The following is a 26,853-nucleotide window of genomic DNA, read 5'->3' as shown; positions in this document are numbered from 1 at the left end:
GGCTGTTTAAATTAGTTTCCAGTTTAATTTATTGACTGCTTCACATTTGATATTTGACAATTTTACAGATTTTATATATGTGTTATATTACGTATTATATAAATATATAACATGGCATATTTTATATCCAGTGTGTTTCTAATGAAGGGTTTGGAACTAAAAAAAACATAAACAATGGATTTTCTGTTTTGTTTTAAACTAGGAACTACATTGAAAAGTTTATATAAAACCAACACTTTTATGCTGTTGTTAATATTATAATATCTTTACCATATCTTATTTGTGATGATTATTTTTTACGGCGTAGTAAATAATGAATAAATAATGTGTTTTCCTAAAAATTTAAATGTTATTTATTTTTGGCAAAGCATCTTCCACGCAAACATAAAATACCTGACCACACTTTAATACACTTTACATTTCTTATAATTCAAACATCGTTAAGTTTTCACTCATTCATTGCCGATATGTATTATGATGCTTGTTGTTTTACATAAAAACTTAAAAATGCTTTTACTGTCAGTGTTTTGAAAATACACATTTTGTTTTAAAAAGACAGTAATACAATAATACAAAACAATTGCTGAATTTCTGGGTCATTAGTCATTCTCTTTACAAATATCATGCAAAAAGTGGGAAATTTAAGGTGTCAAAACACATCAAATACATAGCTTTTGGGGGGTGGGGGGGGGGGGGGGTGGGGGGGGGGGGGGGTGGGGGGGGGGGGGGGTGGGGGGGGGGGGGGGTGGGGGGGGGGGGGGGTGGGGGGGGGGGGATTTGAGAAAGTAGGCTTTATCACATATGTACTCAGAAGCATAATTACACTTCTTACTTATTATTAAAGTAATTGGTCTCCTCACCTCTTGTCCAGACATAGATGCAGGAGCCTCCAGTGCCACAATTGGACAGAAGCTCATTGTTCCAGTGTCTCTAAAGCAATTGCTATTTTAAAAAACACAACACAAATGTTTTTGTTATTCTCTGTTAGGACTATTGTATCAATGTGGTTGAAATAAATCTTTTTCACTTATTCAATAACACGCACCATTTAGAGGTGAGGGGGAGGAGGAAAGTAGTGAGTAAAATCACTTGGCAACACGATACACCCACCACAGCAGGTAAGTGGAGACTACATTGTTTAAAGTTGCTCAACAATGAAAATCATCACGTGAGATGGGATAAAGCTGATATAATACATTTGGTAAGAATTTTTTGAAACAAAAACCTATTGGAAGTACATAAAAATAGCACACCAACTGCTAAGCCAACCTTCTGTTGATATTAAATTACAAAAACATATATTAATATGTATATATATATTAACTAAACTAAGATATAAAAATCAAAGAAATCTCAATAAAATTTGTAAATAGAAACAATATTATTGAAAATAAAACCAATGAGCTTTCTCAACCCTTGCTATCCTGTTTCTTTTATTTGTCAAGATGCTGCATGAACACTTCTATTATAATGATGTCTATGCTCTATGTCTATTGTGGTTTTGTTTGTGCCACTCTTGTCTTTGGTGCTAATTATCAGATGGGTTTGATGATTTTTTTTATGTACAACCTTTCCATTGTTGAGAAAACCTTTGGCATTTGATCCCCTAATTTTGTTGATTTATTAATTTGTTGTGCATGCTTAATCATGATATTTTTAGGTATTTTATACCTGAAGAAGAGGACATATACCATTTATTGAATCATGGTTTAAATATTGGTAACTTGTTTCCATAAATTCTGTTATCCTTTCAACAGGTTAAGGTCATATAATGTAATGGTTCTAGAATTGTATTGGCTTGTTACAGAACATTAACACTGGCCACAGAGCAAAGCAAGGCTGAGGCTTAAATAAAATAAAAATTAAAAGATACATTTGTTCCCAGGGGCAAAGTTGTGACCATGCATGTTCTAACATCTAAACTGACTTCAGAGATATCAGAAAGGAAACAAAAGAAATCAAAACGTTGCAATAAATACTAGGCTATATACATATTTATTTATAAAATTATAAAAACTTCTTATTTAGGGTGATTCATCTTCATCGTCCTTTTTCAAGCCACCAAATACTTCAGATGGAATGATTTGTTTCTGGACCGGCATTTCTTCTGTAAAAAGATACACCTGTCATTACTAGGGACCTTTAAATATGCAGTAAATAATGTAACACATTAGTTTGTGCACAAATATTCATATGAAATAACAACTTTTTTATAAAGGATGGCTTGAATACCAAACAATTGTATAAATGTCTGAAAATCAAAAGAATAGTTTTAATTTTACACTGAGTTTTCAGTTAAACACAGTAAATGAAATGCTATTTGCTCCTTTTTTTAGAAACTCTAAATTCATTTTGAAAGCTCTCTTTAAATTTCACTTTGTCTGCATTTAAAGCAAGAGTTGTAAGGAAAGTAACATCTAAGGATGAGAAACAAAACTTAAACTGTTCAGTCCAGAGAATGAATTTGACAAACTTTTCATTTATTTATTTATCAAACTAAAGTATGCATATTTTTGTAATTGATTTGCAAATTTAAATTTTAAAATCCCAATGTTAAGGTAATTTTTCTATTTGATAACTAAGGCAATTTAGTACTAATCAGATTTTTCTCGTAGGATTAAAACACAAAAGGGCCACTAGTAAACCAACTTTCTCTGCTGAGTGCAAACCAATTACTACTGCCAAGTCAATCAGACATATTAATTACTTGAACCTTATCAAAGAACCCCCTTATTAAGGGGAGGGAATCCCTATTTGAGTTGCCTCGTTTGACACATAGAAGCATCGATCCACCCCGCAAACCAGGAAAATCAAACATCTTACTCCAGCTTTGTTCATCAGCCAATATTAATCCAACCACAACATGATGATTATAAAATTACTAATAAATCAAAATTAAAGCAAATGTTAAAGTGAAAATGATGAAGAAATAGCATGTGCATAATTGAAATTGACATTACCATCTTCATCTTCAGATGAGTCATTGACATCTTCATCATCCTCGTCAATATTGATCTCATCAGGGTTAACAACTCTAGTGGTGTCCGTGCCGTCTCTCTCCTGCCCCTGAGTCTCCCCTCGGACAAACAGGATGTTTCCTCCTTTCACCTGCGGCACTGCAACAAACCATCATTGGTTACAATCAGTACGAGTTTCAATCAAATAAACTATTTTATATGTTCATACAGTATGTTAAACAGAATCAATCGGTGTTGACTCTGGTTCTTCAGATACTTATACCCGGTTCTGATACTCAAAGTCTCATTGTTGTGTAAGCACTGATTAGTGACTGTATTGTATTTTAGTAGAGAACAGATAAATATTTTTGAATTGAGTATACAGATGTTATTCTAGGAATTCTTCAACGTTATTCAGTAAAAAAATAGAAAGTAGTAAAGGAATTTATTGTTTTTATAAAAGTTGTTTTTAATTTCAGTGTTGATTTCTTGTTATCATTCACAGTGAGAACATCCTGCGTGCTAATTATTATCCTGATTTAGATACTTTTAATTTTGTATTTATATTGTTTGTTTGATAATAGAAGATTTGTTGTGCTTGTTAGCTATTAGTTATTGGTGGTTTTTATTCTCACTACTTATACAGTGCCACTTAATTACTAAACTTTTCACCAAGGCCACTTTTACACATACATAGTACACTTTAACTAACATCTAAGTTTTCGGGTTCTGACCGTGTTGAAAAATTGCTTACACAATTACATTCTTGAAATATTTTTGCCTCATTGTGAAAAGCCATCTACAGTCAATAAATTTTGAACTGAAACATTTAAAATTAACCCTTAGCACGCCGTAGACGGAATAATCCGCGATGTTGTTTGGTCTTATAACGCCAAAGACGAAATAATCCGCGCCGATCGATAAAAATATATTTTTTTACTGTTTTTGACGTTTATAAGTTCAATACATAGGCCACAATACAAAGTAATGTACTGGCTTGACCAAATAATCCAGTTGCAGCTGTCAGCTGGCCGCAGTAGGTAAACAGTAAATTGTTTTCTTGCCGGCAGCTGTTCTCCCACTCCCATTTGTACGCCGATGACGATACTATCCGCCATTACTGACTGTCAGTGGAGCACGCATTGTGCCTTGGGGAGTGTTCTTGCGTTGTCATTCCTTATACAAACAGTTGTAAAAAGTTATTGTTACCATGTTTTAGGTGTTATAATAAAGTTTTTATTGTTTCTTTTCTGTTGAGTAATTATGGCTGCAAATCACGTCCCGAGACCCCATGGCTTCATCCCGATTTTTGTTTTGAAGTTTACCGTACAACTGCCTAAATCTAATATTATCAGAACTTATAAAACTAATCAAGATCAGCATATTACACTTTATTTGTTTTCTTATCCTTGTACATAGTTTTCATATTTTTCATCTCATGCATTTGATTACTCTGTAACCTAAATTTGATTTTGATTGTAATATTTCATTATTATGAAAAAATGTGATTATTTTAATACAAGTATTACATTATTGTAAAATTTATTTTTTTTTGTGTGACTATTAGTCATTAGGAATGAATACAAAAATTAGCTTTAAGGAATTTTCATTTTTATTTTTTCACCTTAAATGAGCGTAATCTAAAAAATGACTAAATTTATATCGGCGTTCAAAGGGTTAAGTTTATACTAGACAGGTCTAACATCTGTTGACGAACAATGGAACTCTGTAGTTAGGCCAAAACATTTAAAGAATTTAATTGTATAAGAAATGTTTTGATGCAGTGTGGAACAGAAAACTTCAATGTTAGTTATTACCACATCCTTGCACACCTATGTAGGAAAATAATATACTTTTTATGGACAAAACTTTTTGTGACACCCACTTTTTATTCAGGTTTCTCAAAAGAAATAATTCACTGAAATACCAAATTTGATTTTTTTTTAGACCATCTTATTACTTTCTCCAACACTAGGTTGGGCGCGAGTAACAAAAACAATAGAACACCAGAAAACATGAAACGAAGAAACAAAATTTTGTTCTTACCTGATCTTTCTTCAAATGCCATTTCCGCCGCCTTAGCCTCAAGCATCCGCATGCCATCCTTGGCTCCTGGAGCCAGGTCCGCTACAGTGCCTGACACGTTACTAGCAGCAGACAACATCTGGGCCGACATCATGTTCACCTATGTAAGGTACACATCAATATTACTGTACACTGCACATCACTTTGCACGCTAAGTAATATTGTATATTTCAATATTACAAACATAATAAATAATCCTAAAAACATTTTTATTAATGTTTTATACAAGCCACTAGTATGCTTTATTTCTACTTAGATGGCAATAACAAATGTATACAGCAAATTACATCAGTGAATAAAAATATAAAGCTATTATGTAGAGCTATTGTATATGATAAAAAGTAACATTTTTACAGCTTCGACCATATGCTGTATGGAGGAATATATAGAGAAGGAGAAAAAGCCAAGGATAACACGAAACATTTAAAAAAATCATCAAAGAGTTGTTTACAAATTCAAAAATGCAAAACTCATTGCCTATGATCTAGTGGCAAAATAATGAAATGACTCAAGATGCCACTGTCAACTTAAATATCAATTTTGACGGGTGTCACTGCAAGAATGTCAACACTTGTTGTATGCCACATTGATTAGGTTTAAAAATCCTGTAGGTGTTGCACATGCAGAGTTATACTACTTGTAAGGGTTCAATATTAATACTCCTAAGTACCTGTGTGTTGTACGTCGCTTGCACACTACGTTTTATCCTCAACATTTCTCTCATCGTGTCCTCGTTTCCATGGCGGACCTCGAACTCTTTCCAAGTCTGCCAGAAACTCTGCAGTAACCTAGAAACACATATAACATTGTAACATGCTTGACTGCATCATACACAACAGAACAGAATGCTGGGTGCCCGATAAGTAAGAGGTGAAAAGAATTTTCATGTAATATTTATCTTGGCTTAACTGTAACTCCTGAACCGAAATTGGCATGAAATTTATTACACATTCACTACCAGAGTTCACAGTAGAGGTAGTGTACCTTCTAAAACTGTAATTATAGTTAGGTGAATAGATCTACTGTCAACAGTTTCTATAAAAGCTCTTAATACAGGTTTTTGGAATAACTCATAATTTAATATTATTATAAAGTGTATTTGATATGGTAAAGTTTGCTTCACTACTAGTAAATAATAAGATTTCTACTTTTTTATTATCAAAATATTGACGCAAGCAAACCTTGTTCTTGTAGTCTACTATTTTCTTATAATAATAAATCAAGATAAATCGATTAGAGTTTAATTCCAATTTTAATTTCAAAAACGTTTACTCGATTTCATTATTTATTCACTTTTATTACTAACATTTTATCCTAGGTTTATAAACACACTGTATTATCTGCATACCCTTGGATCACAGATCTGACTGCAGTGTGCATAGATCGCTCTCGCTCGGTCGATTTCACCCAGTTTCGTTTCCATTTCAGCAAAGCGTAGACACATTTCTCTGCAGTTGTCCTCTTGCAGCACATCTATTGCCTTCTCATAAATCTGTCGAGTCTGTGGCACCCCGTAGATCTCTGCTGCTTTCTTTATGTATATATTGAACAGCTAATACAACAAAAAGATGAGAATTAATATTTCTGATAGTCACTTGTTGAAAAAAAGCAAAGACTAAAGATATTTATCTTTTTATGGTGTACTGGCAAAAGCGTTACTGTCTAACAATTGTTCGTTGTACGAGGGAGAGGGAGTGGATAAATATTTCAATTTGCTAAAGAAAACCAAACTAACTGACTTAAATAGTAACTAACTTTAATTCAAAGTATGTTAGTGCTGGGTGTCTTAACCAGTTCCATATCACAAAATGGAAGGACATATACAGAACTAGAGAAGTAGCCGCCCTTAGAGTAACATAAAACCACTTTTATGATGAGTAATCAAAAGTAAAACAGATTTTTAAGGTCTGTAAATCACTAATTAAAAAATAAAGAAAATCTATGCCCAAAACTGAGGACTCTATAAACACTTCTTTGAATTAAAGACACAATATATGTAGAATTTAAACTCTAGAATAAAAAATAGAATAACATTAAGATTTATTTTCTCTTTGACAAATTAACTTCCAAACTTCAAGGAAAATAATAATAATGAAGGGTTAAGGGGGGAAAATTCCATGGAAAGATGCGGTGCAAATGGGTTCAGTAAGTTAAAGACAAACATTTAAATGAGTTCAAAGGTCAAAATCAATGGAAGATTGGTACCAATAGGTTGAATAGAAACATCCTCGATGGTTGTAGCATCGATGGTTTCAGCAGACCAAAATATATAAAAGTTTATTTTATTTACAAATTATCAAATGAAAACCAATAGAAGTTGTAGTCCTAAGCTCATTAAAATTACCTCAAACATTTCTTCTGGTAGAACAGCTGCAGTTGCTCGTTCATAAACTGCCATGGCATGTCTGGCTAGACCATGATCTTCCTCCAGTTTTGCGTAGAGCAGGTAGAGAGCTGAAATACAGTAAACACATATATGGTGTTATAAACAAATAGCACTTTGCAAATTACAGTAGGGTTAGGTAATTTTAATCCGGTTAATACTGGATTTTTTCTATCAGATCCAATGTCATTACTTTACAGACAAGTCCTACAAAGTCTCTTGTCACACAGAGAACTGTCCTTTCTGGCCATAAACAAGGATGTTTTTCTGACTCTTGTACTGCTCCACATCACATCTGTTCTTGCCACAACTCACTATTTTCCTCACCATCCTCCTGAACCTCACCATCTCTTCTCTGTGATGGCAAATCTTCTTGTTGGCTGCTTGTTGCCTTAGTTTCAAGGATTCAGGAAGTGGGATTCAAGTTACAGTATCAGCTGTCATCAAATTAGGGTAGTTGATAAGATAAAGAGCACTTTCTTTGACCCTTTTATCAGTCATACAGGGTTTGTCCGGAAAGTAATAGGACCGAGTCGATTAAACGAAATGTATTGAGCAAATCATTACAATTCTTTAAAAACTTTCAAAATAGGCTCCTTCTGCGTTGATGCAGCGCTGCCAGCGCGATTTCCAAGCATTAAAGGCGTCACAGAAGGCATTCTCCGGAATAGCCTTGAGAGCCGCGGTGCATGCTGCTTGGATCCCCTCTGTCGTCTCAAAATGCTTGCCTTTCATCGGCCTTTTCAGGCGAGGAAACAAAAAAAAGTCTGGGGGGCCACATCTGGGCTGTAGGGTGGCTGTGGAAGAGTTGGGATGCCGGCCTTGGTCAGGTAGTTGTTCACAAGAAAGGAGGTGTGAGCCGCAATTTCTGGTCGTCAGTGAGCACTTTTGGGACCATCTTCGCACACACCTTGCGCATGTTCAAATGCTCCGTCACAATTTCATGAACCACAGATTTCGGTAAATTTAACATCTGGGCAATTAAATGTATACTTAGGCGACGGTCTGAGTTCAAAATTTGCGCACACGAGTCACATTGTCGGTGTTTGTCGAAGTCGAAGGTCTTCCAGCACGGTCTTCATCAGTAACCTCTTCCCGGCCTTCCAAAAAGTTCTGGTGCCACCGAAACACACCACTTTTTGCTAAAGCAACATCTGGGTAAGCCTGCTTGATTATATCAAGTGGGTCTGTCGCAGATTTACCGAGTTTCACACTGAATTTAATCGCGTACCTCTGCTCTAACGAACGCTGCATTTTCGGCTTGCACCACTCACGGAAACACGTCACGCGAAAATGCCTGTACTGATTCTTCAGGTGCTCGGAGACAACTTACCAGCCGCTTGTTCGTTAGCTAGGAACGCCCTCTACCGAATCCAGTCAGTGCGCGCACGCTCCGAAGTACAGTCTCGGCAAAAGAAAATCAGTCCTATTACTTTCCGGACAAACCCTGTATATATAGTGGAAGATTTTCAATCTTCAGATAATACAATCTGACCCTAATTCAGGGAAATATCAACATTTAATAGTTAATTTATAAATAATAACACTAGTAGTACTGCTAGTAATTATTTTTAAATTTAAGCTAATAAAATAACCTTTGTTACAGGCACAACTTTGTTTCACCGCTAACAAATCGGTAAAATATAAAAAAAATCTTGTGAATAAAGAAGAGCCGATGTTAACATGCTTCACTGCCTATCCTTTTCCATTCCATTAATGCCAATGCATTAGAGAATAAAGTAAAAATAAGGCCTCACTGACTGTACCTCCTACATCAAGTTGATGTAAGCAGGTTACACGAGTCCCACGCCAGATGAAACCTTAACGTTAGTGCTATGATGTTAGTTATTTGCCCATAACTTTTGCTAGGATTTCTGTAGAGATATTTTGTTTGTGCGATTGAGTTTCTTTTGAATTTACCTTTCAAATGGCATGTCACAAGATAGGGGTTGCAATTTTAGAATCTAAAGTGACCCCCTTTCAAAAAAGGGGGGAAAATATTTTTATCCTTCAAAAAGTCCACAAAAGTACAATTTAATAGGTATGGTTAAGATTGTACATTGACATCTCAATCAGTTTGAAATATACCCAGGCCTATCAGGACTTAATTTTATATATATACAACATTAAGATGGCTAAACTAAAAAAGAGTTACCTTTAGCAAACTTCGGAGGGCAGTTTTCTACACACTGTTCGAATAAATCTCTCGCCCTTTCCAGTTTGGTGCCACCGTAGCGATTCAGGAACTTGGTAAGATAGGTGTTCCATATGTCATAGACGTTAGGCCACTTGAAGAGAGCAATTCCTTTTTCATATGCCTGAAAGAGCAATATACAATGTGTTACTTACATGAAAGTGGCAATTTATTTTAAACTAAGTCAGTCAAATTTAACTGTTAGATGTTTTGATCCAATACAGATCCATTTCACTAAAGTGCAATATATATACAGGGTGATTCATGAAGTTCTCCCCCCACTTCTACAGCACATTGTACTAGTAAAAATAATGAAAAAATGTTATATAAACATAGGTCCGAAAACGCTTCGTTAGCGAGTTACAGCTAGTGAAAGATTTCGCCTGAATTCCTGGGTAAAGAGTAAAATAAAGCCATACTGAACTTTTGGAAAGGTTAATTAAGTAAGAAATATCGTGGATTCTTATGTATTTTTACCTGATAAAGCTAATAAAATAGGTTTCAGAACTGTACCTATAGTAGTTTTTGAGGGATTCAGGGTTAAATGCAAAAAATTGGGGCACGAAACAACGTTTTTTTAAGTTTGATGTACAATAACTTTGTTAAATTGGTAATAAATACATAAAATCAACAAACATTAATTGTAGAGAATTTAATTCTGAGAAAATTGATATAATCAAAGTCTAAAATAAAACAGAAATAAGTACCAAAAAATCGATTTTATTCAGTATAATACATTACTAGTTTTAAGCAAAATTAATCAGGTTGGGCCAACCGTACGCACCTTTTTATAATAGATGTTCGAAAATGAGGCCATAATTATCAATACATTTTGCAGCACGTTTGTGTATTGCTTTTGTTGCATTTCTTAATTTTTCAGGACTTCCCTGTATCTGCACAGCCGAATCCATAATACGGGCAATTAATTCATCACGAGAATTCACTTTTGTCTTGTATACAATGTCTTTCATCCATCCCCAGATGCAATAATCCAATGGAGGTAGATCTGGTGATCTTGGTGGCCAAGGGTGAGGTCCTCCACGACCAATCCAGTGTCCAGGAAATTGATGATTTAAGTAAGCAGAAACGGCACGTGAAAAGTGGGGAGGTGCTCCGTCATGCTGGAAGTACAAATTTTGTCTGAGATGTAAAGGAACATTCTCTAACAGCTGCGGCAACTCTTCTTGAAGGAAATGCAAATAGAACTCAGCATTTAGGCGTCCAGGTAATATGAAAGGTCCAATCAGCCGATTGTGCAAAAGGCCACACCAGACATTGACGCTAAATCGGTGTTGAAAGTTCTGTTCCACTACCTCATGTGGATTTTCTTCTGCCCATGAGTGTTCATTGTGCAAGTTATTGACACCATCCCGAGTGAATTGTGCCTCATCCGTAAACAAAATACGCTTGTAGAGTTGATTATTAATATTCAAAAAGTTGCAAAACTCCAAGCGAAGCGGACCATCCCCTAGCTGTAGATGTTGAACCTTTTGTTTATGAAACGGATAAAATTTGTTTCGATTAATTGACCTCCACACCGTTGACTGCGAAACTCCTATCCGCCTAGAAATACGTCGTTGTACTTACACCTGGACTGCGATGAACAGCATTAATAACAATATCATCATCAAGTTGGACAGGTCGTTCATAATTGGTTCTAGTACTTGGTAGTGATCCTGTTTCCCGAAGAGTACGAAAAGTTCCTGAAATTGGTTTGGTATTGTTAGATGTTTTGATCCAATACAGATCCATTTCACTAAAGTGCAATATATATATACAGGGTGATTCATGAAGTTCTCCCCCCACTTCTACAGCACATTGAACTAGTAAAAATAATGAAAAAATGTTATATAAACATAGGTCCGAAAACGCTTCGTTAGCGAGTTACAGCTAGCGAAAGATTTCGCCTGAATTCCTGGGTAAAGAGTAAAATAAAGCCATACTGAACTTTTGGAAAGGTTAATTAAGTAAGAAATATCGTGGATTCTTATGTATTTTTACCTGATAAAGCTAATAAAATAGGTTTCAGAACTGTACCTATAGTAGTTTTTGAGGGATTCAGGGTTAAATGCAAAAAATTGGGGCACGAAACAACGTTTTTTTTAAGTTTGATGTACAATAACTTTGTTAAATTGGTAATAAATACATAAAATCAACAAACATTAATTGTAGAGAATTTAATTCTGAGAAAATTGATATAATCAAAGTCTAAAATAAAACAGAAATAAGTATCAAAAAATCGATTTTATTCAGTATAATACATTACTAGCTGTAAAGAAATACCGTACGGTATTTAGTTAAAATAAAACAAAAACAAAATGTTTGTTCCTTAATGATGAGATAAATTGAGAAAACAAGATTAACTGTTATATAAATTTGATTGTAAATAAAAAATATCATGTTTTATTACGTTGTATTTTTTTTTTATAAAAATTTACATCAAATGTTCGAAAATAAATGAAGCAAACATTTTCCCATTATTGTTTACTAATCATCGAAATGCAGTTTTTGTTTTATTAATTTCTAAGTTGGTAACGCACGAATAACAGCTGATCAACAATGGTATTCTGTACTGTTACGTTAGAACTGTGTATTAGTGGTGTTTTGCAAGCTACAGCAGGAGATCGGGTTCTGTGAATCGTGCTATTAAATGCAATTTTTCTGTGAGTTATAATTCGATTGTTTATTTAGCGAAAAAATGCCTTACTTATTTACATCAGAGGAATACGCTGATATGGTTTTTATTTTGGGTTAGTGTAATGGTAATGCTAGAGCTGCTGTAGAAGAATATGAACTACGTTACCCTAATAGGAGGATTCCAGATACCAAAACAATTTCAGGAACTTTTCGTACTCTTCGGGAAACAGGATCACTACCAAGTACTAGAACCAATTATGAACGACCTGTCCAACTTGATGATGATATTGTTATTAATGCTGTTCATCGCAGTCCAGGTGTAAGTACACGACGTATTTCTAGGCGGATAGGAGTTTCGCAGTCAACGGTGTGGAGGTCAATTAATCGAAACAAATTTTATCCGTTTCATAAACAAAAGGTTCAACATCTACAGCTAGGGGATGGTCCGCTTCGCTTGGAGTTTTGCAACTTTTTGAATATTAATAATCAACTCTACAAGCGTATTTTGTTTACGGATGAGGCACAATTCACTCGGGATGGTGTCAATAACTTGCACAATGAACACTCATGGGCAGAAGAAAATCCACATGAGGTAGTGGAACAGAACTTTCAACACCGATTTAGCGTCAATGTCTGGTGTGGCCTTTTGCACAATCGGCTGATTGGACCTTTCATATTACCTGGACGCCTAAATGCTGAGTTCTATTTGCATTTCCTTCAAGAAGAGTTGCCGCAGCTGTTAGAGAATGTTCCTTTACATCTCAGACAAAATTTGTACTTCCAGCATGACGGAGCACCTCCCCACTTTTCACGTGCCGTTTCTGCTTACTTAAATCATCAATTTCCTGGACACTGGATTGGTCGTGGAGGACCTCACCCTTGGCCACCAAGATCACCAGATCTACCTCCATTGGATTATTGCATCTGGGGATGGATGAAAGACATTGTATACAAGACAAAAGTGAATTCTCGTGATGAATTAATTGCCCGTATTATGGATTCGGCTGTGCAGATACAGGGAAGTCCTGAAAAATTAAGAAATGCAACAAAAGCAATACACAAACGTGCTGCAAAATGTATTGATAATTATGGCCTCATTTTCGAACATCTATTATAAAAAGGTGCGTACGGTTGGCCCAACCTGATTAATTTTGCTTAAAACTAGTAATGTATTATACTGAATAAAATCGATTTTTTGGTACTTATTTCTGTTTTATTTTAGACTTTGATTATATCAAATTTCTCAGAATTAAATTCTCTACAATTAATGTTTGTTGATTTTATGTATTTATTACCAATTTAACAAAGTTATTGTACATCAAACTTAAAAAAACATTGTTTCGTGCCCCAATTTTTTGCATTTAACCCCGAATCCCTCAAAAACTACTACAGGTACAGTTCTGAAACCTATTTTATTAGCTTTATCAGGTAAAAATACATAAGAATCCACGATATTTCTTACTTAATTAACCTTTCCAAAAGTTCAGTATGGCTTTATTTTACTCTTTACCCAGGAATTCAGGCGAAATCTTTCGCTAGCTGTAACTCGCTAACGAAGCGTTTTCGGACCTATGTTTATATAACATTTTTTCATTATTTTTACTAGTACAATGTGCTGTAGAAGTGGGGGGAGAACTTCATGAATCACCCTGTATATATATCTGGGTTCGAGTCCTGGCGGAGCAAGCACTTTTTGTGCTTCAATGTTTATTGAAATTATGTGTGCTGGAGATCCATTGAGAGAATTATGGTTCTTAATCTTATACCTCTCAATAAACACTGTTTACTAACCAACACCCTTCCTTACTTCTCCTTTACACATACATACTCAAGTATCTACAGACAGGTGCTACACTAATGTCCACAACTAATACTCTATTATTGACTGGTAATATTCATCAAGCTTACATTCTAGTCAGTTTGGAATAAATTTACAATTTATTGACCTTACCCTGAATGCTTCTTCAAAGTAATTATGTTCCTCCAGGAAAAGTCCATAGTTGATGATGATCTGAGGAGTAGCAATTTTCAGGTCAATGATTCTGTCGTACACAGACTTACAAGACTGGAAAACAAAGATCAATGAATAAAAATTATTTAACAATGCATATACAGAAAACCATTAGTATTATAACTAAAATACTCTAATAAATTATAGACTGTACAATATACATTTTTACTTCCATGAAGAGATGGCTTCATAGCTGGCAGGATTAATAAAATGAACATACTGTTTGAAAGTAGATTGTACATAATTTTCAATGATTATCAAAGTCTAGTGCGCTGAAAATGGACGAACAAGAAATCACTAATGAAGTGCACTCAGCCATCATTACTTCAGTTCGTTGCGCATGATTTATTGGAGTGAAATTTGATTGTTTTGGACAGTTTTGCTTACAATGTTTGTCATGTTGTAGGTCTCACTTTCTGAGAAATGCATTTTGCCAAGGTATTTAATAAATACCTGTTCAATATTAGTTTAGCTTTATTTTTATATAAATTTATCATACTTAGCATTACTTTCTATCATTTACTCGCAATAATATGTATTAAGTCTACTAGAAAAGTCTACAGTCTACTGATATGTAACACAATTCATTGTACTATAAACACAAAATGAATGACCATTTTAAAATTGAATTGATGGGAGAATTGTGTAGTCAATAGAAAAGAATACAGAATGATGACTAACACTGTACTGGTTTTTTTATCGTCATCGGAAAACCACCATCAGAAATATGAAAAGTTGATCAAAAAATTTGGAACATTGTCTTTTTATAATTTCTTCTCTATCTAATGAGTTTCCCTGATTTCAATTCATCAAAACATAAAAATGAACTTAAAGACGGAATTGTCACAGTGTTTAATTTTTGCAAATATATTGCAAGGATATTCTTAAAGTTCTTGATTTCAAGAAAATAATACTGTTTTATTACTGTTAAGAATAATTAAAATTATCAGGTTTTAAATGGCAATAGGACTATCATTTAAAAACTAACATTCCATAAAACAATTCTTGAGTGATGATACCTTGAACGTGCCAAAACTCTCCTCCAAGTCAGCGTACATGGACCAGAGCTTAAGTGACTTGTAAACCCTCATCTGTACAGTCTCTGTCTCATCATGATAGGCCACTTTACGCGCCGGCATTACGGTAGCCCTCTGTAGCAGTTTCAGAGCACCATCATAGTTCCTGCAGGATAGATCATTTTATGTAGAAAAGAAGCCAACACAAAAATTAAAAAATAATATACATTTTTTTAATGAAGTGTTTTGAGATTAACTATAACTAACACACACTAACTATAACAGTGTGGGGTGTTTGAGGGTAACTATATAGAAACTATAAAAATTTACTGAATGTAAAAAATGTATGTTTCTACAGTAATTCATACAATTCAGATTGTCTTATACTTGCACTACAGATTTCTGTACAAGAAAGTAACCAAATATTCAAAACATGTTTAATTTGTAATTTTTCCAGTAAGTGAACACTATACAACTTTTAGGAGCCTAGTGCAATCATCTGGAAACGTTTTATTTGATCTTAGAAACTCATTTCTATTTATTTATAGTGGATTTAAAAGGCTATTTAACTTTTTCCCATCATTATTATGCCATACAGCTAATACTTGCTAGACTTGTAATAAAAATACATGATAAAGATAGAGAACCTCTCTTGTATCCTTCTTCACTTGCAGAAACAAAGGGACAATGCATGGAGCAAGATCAGGTGGATAAGGAGATGAAGGAAATTACAGACACCTTCATCCCAAACTTATCAAATGTTTAAAACACTTTGTCAATAGTCAATAGTCTTTTTTGTCATAAGTTGAAGGCAAATCACAGTGATATACTATAGTTTTACAGTGCCTCCTTTGTATATTATGTTCTGTAAAAGACCTGCTTGTGGTTGTGAAAAAGCTTTATTGAGAGGACTGTACACAAAAAGTTGCATGTTATATCGAGTGAAACAAAATTTATGGCTTATTGTAGGGTGTAGGGAAATTAAATTACTTGCCTTTTGTAATAACAAAAAAATAAAAATCTATTAAATAAGTTTTAAAAAATACAAAGGTTATTAAAATATATTAATTAGTTCTTTTTTATAAAAAAAAAAGAATTGTTATCACTTTGAGACCATGAAATATGTGGTCAACCAAGGACAACGAGCCATTTTGAGTGAAAAATCATAAATAAAAAACTAGTTGCATTATAAAAAAGATATATAGCTAAATTCCCTGTGTCATCTTCTTTATTGTGACATAGAAATTAATATTTCTACTTTTAATTCATAAAGTATACAAAATAATTTGATACTATTATTTGAAAAAAAGGTAAATAAAATTCCATAACAAAGTTTTTTTATACTAAAGAAGAAACATGTCTTTTACAATATTTTATTAATTTTTATTTTCACACAAAACAGTATAATGGTATAAGTACAACTTTGTTGAAGTTGGGATTTTTTTGAAATTCATGACATTAGCCATGTCTTGACTGATGAAAATAAACAAATGATACAAGATGCTTCGTAAACAAGCTGATTTAATACAATGTTCATATTCCAGTGGAGGATTGTTCTAACAATACAATAGATGTCACAGATTTAGTGGAGCCTGTAAAATTAGTTATTACATAATGTGCTAAACGTAAAAAGATCAATTCTGTAAAATTACTTAATCCTAATTTTTCAGAAGTTTCGGCGTTCTGTAAAATAGCAGGATTTATACTCAAAATGTTTTAAATTGTTCAAATAAAACGATTGAGGGTCCTATCCATTCTTGAATGAAATAAGTGTATTTAATGTGGAAATCAATTTCCAGCTGATAAATAGGAACTTACTCATGCCGTATCTCCATCTCGCCCCACTCACACCAAACAGAGGCGAGGTCATCTACCTTGACATAAGGAACCAGAGTGGCCTTCTCCATGACCACCCGAGCATCCTCTATCTGCCCGTTTTCCTCGTAGAACTTGGCAAACGACACCCACAATGTGTGAGGCTTGCCAACAGCCAGCTTAGGCTCCACAGTCTGCACCGCTTCTGTGTACGTGTTGATTATCTGGACAGGTTAAAGCAACACCCAAGATTACAATAGTGATGGAAATTAAATGTGCCTAGAAAGTGAATATCCTAGGCTTGGTAAAATATAGAGTTCCAAATTTTACATAGTTCCCTTTAAGTGTATACTTATTTTGTATAACTTTAGGGATTGCTAGTTTTTAGGACTGTGAAGCACAACTAGATTTTAATTGTTAAGAGAGTACAAGAGGTACAGAAAAAAGCATTGTCATGCACCAGAGAAATTCTTTCTTGTTTGTTGCGGGTGACACCACATAACATTTTGCCTACATCACAGTTTAGTGAAGAAATGAAAATTAGTAGACTTTCCCAAAATCAGCAGATTCATTGACTTTAAATCTAAAAAATAAACGATAGATACTGTGACATACAAGCTGAGTCTTCAGTCAACCGTTCTGCATACTAAGCCCTCGCATCTTGCCTTACTCGCTGCAGTGGCATGATGAGCTTCTGCACCACATTGTGGAGGTAATTTAATCCCTCTGCATCCTGGTTTACCAGTCACACAAGTGTGTAGCTCTCGGCTACCCATCCCTCAGCATCATGCTCGTTCTTAGTTGTAATGACAGTTATCCTTTGGTGACCCTCTAGTGATCATCATCGACTCTGTTGAGCAGAGCTATATGATATAGGTGGCAGGTGTATATATACACACACAAAATTGCAGGTGCAGTAGGCTACTGTTCAAGTGACAGCACCGAATATTCGGTCCGATTACGTTGAGTCGTGTTTTATTATTTTTGAAGGAGTAAATATTATCCGACTGTGATAAACCTCATAAATTTGGAAAGAGGAAGATTAAACTTCTCATTAATACTATGTTTTAATAGGTTTTGTACTATTTTTAGGTTCTATGGATATAAGGAAACATGGATATATTTAAAGTTGTATCTATTGTAAATATATGTTGTATCAGTGCTTTTTATATTTTAGTTGATTTACAATCAAAATGACTCATAAAATTGTTTTAGGGCCTTGAATACATTATATGTCAACATGTATATCATAGTTTTTTTGTCAAATTTTATTTCACATTTCTTTTTATTGTTTTTCGTGCATTATAAAAATTATGATAAAAAATTATCTGAATAAAAGTCTGTTTGTGTTCTTCTATGAATACAATACGTTAAATTTGGAGTATTGGTTGAGGTTTTAATATTTTGTAGAAAAATACATGAACAATTGGACTAAAACACCCTGCCTCTACAGAAAATTTACATTGCCACCTCTAGGGTTAAGCTTCCCCTGGCTATTTTTACTTTATATAATGTAAAAAGATTTAAAATAAAACGGCTTTGATCTTTTATTAAAAAAGAAAATGATAATTAAAATTTCAGAAGCAAAGTTGACTAATAATGTAATAAAACAGGACTCACATCATGCGGTTTCCCCTCGTAGAGTTTGACTCGCTTGAGCCATTCGTGGACATTGTGAGGGTTTTGTCTCAGCAGCACAGAGTTGAGCAGCAGCAATCTGCGTTCGATAAGATGTTCAAACCTTGCTAGCCGCAGCTCCAGCTCTACGTCATCTGTAAAGAATAACATCCATCAATTTCATTCATTCCTTTAGTAATTATTGTTACTGTTGGTCACTCTGAAATAAATCTTCAACTATCACAGCCAAATTGGTCTTCCAGATTAATGGAAGATTATGAAAGTACAAGGTGGCTGAAGGAAGTCATGTGTGACAAACCAGCATTTACTGAAACCACCAAGATAATTACAAGACAACATTTTAGAAGCCTAATCGATATATATTCATGGGGAAATATTGTGCGTCAGATCTAGGTGTACTTTGATTCACGGCAGGAAGTTAGTCTAAGACTAATCACTAAGCTCACTGAACTCTTTTCAAATGCCTTTTGGTGTTCAATATGTCCTATTCATGATGAGCCGCTGGGATATCTGAACGTGCTGAATCTGAATTCTTTTTAATACGATTGTGTTTGAAAAAATCATCTGTGTAATCTGAATGTCTACATGAGGACCTAACAATTAAAGTCAATAAAATAGGTAAAAGATTCGATATTCAAAATAATATTATAAATATAAAGCAATCAAGAGATCGTTATTATTGTTTGACAGTAATATGAGAGGAAGATGCGGAGGACCGTTCAAGATGGAGGAGCTTTGTTGGTGCGGCTAAATATCACCTCCGATATAAATGGCCCTGGGAGTAAGAGTAAGTAAGAGTAAGTAAAATAGGTAAAAGATTCGATATTCAAAATAATATTATAAATATAAAGCAATCAAGAGATCGTTATTATTGTTTGACAGTAATAACCAAAAATCTCTATATCCCAAATTCTATGACCTACCTTCCTCTGTGGGGTTGAGTTTGCTTGCAGTTTCCTCCATCACCTTTCCAAGACTGAGCTCCTCAAACTGCGCATATGCATCAAATACCTGTGTGAAGTCTCTCACTGTTGTCACAGTTTGGATTGCCTCCTCATATATGTCTCTCGCCTAAACATTACAATCGTCTCTTATAAACAAGAAAACAGTTTGCCCTTGGCCATATCTAATTCTAATTAATTATAGTAGGAATGTTTGAGAACAATGATTACAGGAATATAAGCAATGGACGGTGAGTTAATTAATGAGCAACACACATATTGGATGTGTCTAAAATTTTAATTACTAGGAAATAGCACAAACATTGAACCAACACACCATAACCATAATCAATAAACCCCTTGGAAAACAAAGCACAATTTTTCAATAAACAAAACATTGGCCACCATGACGTGCAAACAATTCCAAAATCCCATTTTTTATCTTTAAGCCTTCAAGAATGAGCAAACTTTGTGAATTTCATTACTTAGTAATTAATTAGTATTTTCAGTTCTACCTACCCGTTCAAAGAGGCCACTTCGGACATAGTAATCGGCAAGTGAATTCCACAGATGCCCCAACTGGTCAGTATACCTTCTCAGGCCGCCTCTTATAATGGCATCTACGTTCAAGGATCTGAAACCCAAACACAATTTATACCAACTATGAGCAACAGTTCAGCTCTGTATAAACATCCATTTATGGTAAACTGGTAATATATTTGCTTGATTCTCACCTCACTTTATCAGGATTCTTTGATATGAGTTCACAGAGTTCATTCCACAACTGATGGTTCGACTTCCCATGTTTAGACACAAAGTCCTCCTTGTTGACTATATGGGCCAGCTTCACAGCAGCCTCGTCCAGTCTACCGATAGCAGTCAAATACTCGATGTAGTCTTCTGTATCTTCTGGGCACAGCTGGAAATGTTACAACACACCATGAGTTCATTCTATCAAAGATGATTAAAGTTGCAATGTTTAGAAAAAATTTCCTCCTAGTTGATTTGTGTCTAAATATCACAGGTCAGCTTGACAGCAGCCTAGTCTAATCTCCTGTTAACAGTCAAATACTCAATGTGATCTTAACAATATTTTACTTGTATTAATTTTGTGTGGTAAATCAATTACAATAAAACTATAGGAAATATATACGTTAAACAGGAATGAATTGTTCCAAATAAATGCAATCAATGATAGCCAAAAGCAGAGATTAATAGTGGATTAAAATAAACCAAGTAATTAAACTATTCAACCAAGATTTTCACAAGTTATGCTTTTGTAATAATACCTCTTATTTCAACTAACTGACCTTGAGGTATCGGCGGAACACCCGGACTGCTGTCTCGTGGATCTCATGTTTCTTGAGGAAAGAGAGATATAGTGGCCAGATACGGTGGTGCTGTGTGATAGGCAGGGCTCTCAGTGCACGGTCGAACACTTGCCGCGTGCGTGTGATACGACACTGATCCGTTAAGAACTGGCAGTAGTCTAGCCATATGCGTGGCATCTACACATTACCAATGTTACAAATGCAAAATATCTTTAGAATTTTCAGAAAATCTTCTCAGATTATATAGTTATTCATCTGGTAGGGATACAAGTTGAGAGAACAATGAATACATTTCTAATCTAAATCAAGAAGTATTAAAAACAGTGTGACTGTGCTTTTACGTGATGATTTATATTACCTTATGCATGAACACCAAAGATCTTTCAAATGCATTGTTTACATCTTCGAATGATGGATCAATTATGCAACGTCCTTTCACCTGTCTTCTTCTCAGCTTCAGATAATTGTACCACAGCTTGTAGCTGGAAAACGTAAATTTCAGAAACTCATTAGATTGAAGAAATGTTCAAATGCCAGACTTTTAGCCCAGAATGAGTGGTCATTTCAAACTCAAAAATAATATTATCTTAAATTACAGCAAAACTACATACAGTTGATTTATGAGCAAATATAAATTGTTCAAGAAAACTATAGAAAGTATTTAAAATCAATAAATTATAAGTGTTCAATTACAATTAAGTAACCTAAATTTAATGAAAAGTTGCAAGTGATAGCTAAATTAAAAAAAAAAACATTATAAGCAAAAATTAAGGAGAAACAAATTTGTATAAATATTATTAAAACTAAAAGAAAAAATAAATACTTTGCAGGCCATTAAAGATTCTTAAATAGGTTTTTTATCCGTCTTAAAGAGCCAAAAAATATAATATTTATTATTAACAAATAATATTCTCAAAGCATTGTCATTCAATTTTTATATTTGAAACAATGTTTAACTATATAGGTATGATTTAAGTCTCAGAGGATAGTTCTTTAACACGTTCACGATGACGTGTACCCCATCGGGTACATGCAATTTTTCACAACTGCCATTGTGTACTCGATTGGATACACACTAGGCTTTCGTTCGCCAAATGGGGTATATGTGCTATGCATTTCATTATTGCGTTTTATTGTTTACCTGTCTTAGTTGTTTGTTAAATTTAATCCCATGCCTAAATAAATACCTCAGACTATCGTGTACCCTGTCAGGCACATGATTGTTTAATAAATAAATACATTTTTTAATTTTATTGATTAATTAATTTATTTATTAACTGTTGAAATAAGATACATTAATTTTTTGGATACCCCTTGAGGTTCACGAAGATAAATTGAAAAAACATGATAAAATATTTGTTTTTGTGCAAAATTTTGAAGCCTAAATACCTTTCTTGTTACACTTAAAAAAGAGTTTGACGTAAAAAACCGATTATGGTTTTTTGCCATTATTACTGAAAAATCCGACAGCAATTAAAAAATTCTGGAAAAACACTGACGTCGTGAACGTGTTAAGATCCTTCTCACATATGTATATACATATATGAAATACTTGCAGCATTTTCGTCCCATCTTCTTAATTAAGTTCAATGTATCTTAACTAATGCTTACCTGAAATTATATGACTTACCTCCCAGGTAGCTCTTTAAGAGCCCTCTCGTATATAATGTTCACAGCATTTTTCGTTCCATCTTTCTTATGTTCAATATACCTCAACCAATGCTTAACAGAAAAAGGATTTCTTAGAATTTCTTCCTCATAAGGCAGGTCCTCTTCACTCTGTGTAAAATATTTTGTATTTAATTTATTTTCAGCTATAGGTTTATATTATAAGAAAATCTAATCTACAGAGTTTCCAAGTACAAGAGATGTTTGAACAGATTTGGTATAATTGGCTAAGTAAAGCAGGATAGTAAAAATAATGTTATTTTACATGTAGAATACGTTACTATATATTCGCCACTTTCACTGACATTCATTATATATAATTTTAAAAATAAGTTTAAAGAAACCCTTCTGACTAAGATCTGATGCTTATAATGCCAAGAAAGGTGAATCTTGCATTGATTAACTATACTTGTGATACAGTTCACTCTCGTAGTCCTAACCAACCATAGATATCTCATGTGAAGGAAAAGCTTAGAAGATGACATCTAAGAAAAAATGATGATATGTAAAATATATGTAGTATGAACATGCAATTACATAACTATATTATTACTGTTCATAAAAGAAGAAAAACAAATAAAAAAGTGTGAAGATCAAACTCTGAGGTGGTAATGTTTATACCATGTGTTGATTTGATTCAGAATTATCCTATTAGATTATTTTACTCTATTTTATGTCGCAGGATAAAAAAAGTTAATATATTTAAGATTTTACCACCAAGCTATTCAATTTTTTGATTTCTACACAGTTTTTGATGTTACTCTATACTTTATCATCATCAATCAGAACTATACCGTGCATTACTATTAAAAATTGTACGTCTTACTGAAAAGGTTTGTCTGTCAATTAGTTATACCTTAGTTATTTATAGTTATAGTGAGTCGAGCTGTATCTAGTATTGTCAAACCAACTATCATACTGTGCATCATACCTTACCAGTACGATAAAGCTGAACTCAATAATCGGATATCAGATGCAAATTAGGAATTTAAAGATAATTTGAATCTATATAATCTTATTATTTATAATACTAACTTGGTTTTGCTAAATACCTACATTTCTTTCATAAATAAAAATATAGCTGCACTATAGTACAGTCTTAAAACTCTATAATATAATTGGGTATGAGATTATTACAAATTAATTCAAAGTAAAATCCAAAAGTATGGTATTTGAGTAATGGCCACTTAAGTACAATGGTGATTTACATATGTTATTTGGATCTTAAGATGTCAGAATCGTTTATCCTTAAAAACAGTAAAAAGTAACTAACTTAAATGTTAGAAAGAAGACATTGTTTTCTTTGTTAGATTTTGTAAATAGTTTTTATTCATCTTTAAATTATTACTGTTTAATACATAAAAATAGCTGAAAAATACTATAATTTGGTCCAGAATTCCGGTTTTAGTAGCCTACTTTTAAATAATCATAAATATCAAGGAATTAATACTTATGATCGATTAGATACTTATGATTATCGATGATTCAATTGACGTGGTTGCTGTTTATTATACTGCAACCATTCAGACATCTGCCCTTAGACATGGTGGAAAGACTTTAATAAGTGGCCTAAACTCGTTGTTCGGTGAACAATTTAATATATATATCCAACTTCGATATGTAAAAATTGTACACAATATGAGTTATAATAAATTACCGTGACAAGAAGTAGGCCTATCTTGTACATTACAATTTTAAACACATCAATTTAACAGTAACATTACAAAACCAACTATGACCTAGATTAGATATCAAAGACACCTTACAATATTCTTTGTTTGAAGGTTATTTTTGACGATGGAAGGATTGTGAAGGAAATAGGATTTTTCCGGACATTTGCCATCGTTCAGTGAAACAAGAAATCAGTAACACTACGTTTCGAGATCTGCAATCTGATCTCTTCTTCAGGTAAAGAACTAACCTAATACATAATTTGTTGACAAAAAATTATGTATTAGGTTAGTTCTTTACCTGAAGAAGAGATCAGATTGCAGATCTCGAAACGTAGTGTTACTGATTTCTTGTTTCACTGAACGATGGCAAATGTCCGGAAAAATCCTATTTCCTTACAATATGTATGACTTTGCCCAGCTTAATATAATGAGTAACCGCTTTTGTGAAATAGAGGAGAGAATTCTCCACACGTGTTACCAGGAGCCAAACCCACATGTTGAAGTCACTTAAACAAATTTCATCACTTGTGAGAAATATTTTACATATTTTCCTCATATCCATCGCCATTTTCAGTCTCAAAATATTAGTTACTTCTTGATATTTATTATTTACATTAAAATTACTATAGCTAATAAGTTGAAATCATATGCTAATTTAAATAAATTGTAATATCGAATTATTCTCTTAGATAAAAACATCGAGCCATTCGAAAAAAAAAAGAAAGGATACGAGTGAAGGCCACTTTTAAAGTCTACCCGACATAACTGGTAGTATTTTTTTAATAGGCACATGGGCTAGGGTACGATAAGCGGACCCGGTCTTTTATATCGAAGAATTTAATCATCGATACCTAATATTCGCATCTCAAATCCTAGACTATCAATCTATATAAAAGTATCTATAGTCCTCAATAACAATCATAAGTTTTAAATTTAAATATGAATTTAATATTACTGTAAAGTAATCAAACAAATTATTATAATCAAAATTATGAAAAGTGAAGACAACCATATTTGCTCCTCTCACAGTTACAGTTGTTTCTTTCCCAAAAATTTCACATATACCTAATGGGTTATTCGGTACGAGTCCAACATGTTGAAGCCACTAAAAACATGTCTTATCATCTTTCAAAGCAATGTCGTGTAGTTTTCTAAAATTGACTGCCATTTTTAATAATAAATGTTACTTATGTAAAATTGAAATTACTGAACGTGTATTATTTGAAAGTGTTTACAGCTGCTGATATAGATTTTTTAAGTTAATTGTTCAAAATAATTAATCAGGATCGATTGATTATATCGATGGTTGTATTAAGTAATATCGTTGGGTACGGTCCAATAAGCGGACCCGGTTTTTTATATCGAAGAATATAATCATCGATACCTAATATTCGCATATCGAAATCATAGACTATCAATCGATATAAAAGTAATAACAATCATATGTTTAAATTAAAATGTGAATTTAATGATAACAAATAATAAATGAACATAACCATAACTCATAACTACTAAATGAAACAGAACGAAAACGTTTTTACTAAAGTTGTGTCCACCATTACCTTCTTTTTTTGCATCTGAAGACGACCATGTTAGCTCCTCTGACAGTTACATTATTGTTACCTTTCCACAAATATCACATAATGGATTCTTAGGTACTAACCCAACATCCTGAAGCCATAAAAAACATATTTTATCGTCTTTTAAAGCAATTTCGTGAAGCTTCCTAAGATTGACGGCCATTTTAATACACAATGTTACGTGAAATTTAAAATATTACCTTAATTGTATTATTTGAAAGTGTTTACAGCTGTTCATATAGATTATTTAAGTTATTAAAAATAATTCATCAGTATCGATTGATTATATCGATGGTTATGATTAAGTAATATCGTTTGCCAATTTCGATATAAAAAACCGGGTCCGCTTATTGGACCGTACCCATATCGTTTGCCAATTTCAATATAAAAAACCGGGTCCGCTTATCGTACCCTACCTGGCACATGACTATCATGTTGGTCATTATAAATTCGATTGCGCTAAATGGTACTGAAATAGGCTGTAATACACTTGATAGGCATTACTGTAGCATACTGAGAGTAGCATGCAAACATCTCAACTAGCCTAGGCCTTGTTTAAAATTTATGGCAACTTTGGTTATTTAAAGCAATATCGATACAAAAATTTGAAAGCACTCAGGAATCTGTGCCCTAAATATTTTACATTAATCACTATCGGAATATTAGGGCTAGACCTATTGTATATTTATAAAATATACGACATTGCAACATAACCTAAAATATGAAACAGTGTACTCACAAATATAAGATCGACTGATTTATTCGTGTACTCAGGCATCTCAAATGAAATAAACAGACAACTTCAGTTAGGTTAACTTAATTCAACCATAAATAATACAATATATACTAAAGAACTGATTATATATAAACATAAAAAATTTTAGGTTAGAAATTAAAGCGGTAGCGTTTTCATTCAATGTTTTG

General features: G+C 33.5%; 1 protein-coding gene across 1 annotated transcript; it reads right to left on the bottom strand.

Moving 5' to 3' along the window:
- Positions 1–1,976: 1,976 nt before the first annotated feature.
- LOC124364907 (pre-mRNA-splicing factor syf1 homolog) lies at positions 1,977–26,853 on the bottom strand. Its single transcript, XM_046820715.1, is given in 18 exon segments — positions 1,977–2,107; positions 2,961–3,116; positions 5,004–5,142; positions 5,713–5,820; positions 6,373–6,594; positions 7,387–7,496; positions 9,581–9,743; positions 14,208–14,321; positions 15,287–15,449; positions 17,102–17,322; positions 18,719–18,870; positions 19,660–19,807; positions 20,197–20,311; positions 20,412–20,596; positions 20,988–21,185; positions 21,367–21,490; positions 22,639–22,787; positions 26,669–26,853. Coding segments are annotated over 18 exon segments (2,589 nt in total). The 5' UTR covers positions 26,708–26,853; the 3' UTR covers positions 1,977–2,024.

This window comes from Homalodisca vitripennis, chromosome 6, assembly GCF_021130785.1.
Source record: "Homalodisca vitripennis isolate AUS2020 chromosome 6, UT_GWSS_2.1, whole genome shotgun sequence".
Lineage (NCBI taxonomy): Eukaryota > Metazoa > Arthropoda > Insecta > Hemiptera > Cicadellidae > Homalodisca > Homalodisca vitripennis.
This window is presented reverse-complemented; position numbering and strand designations above follow the sequence as displayed.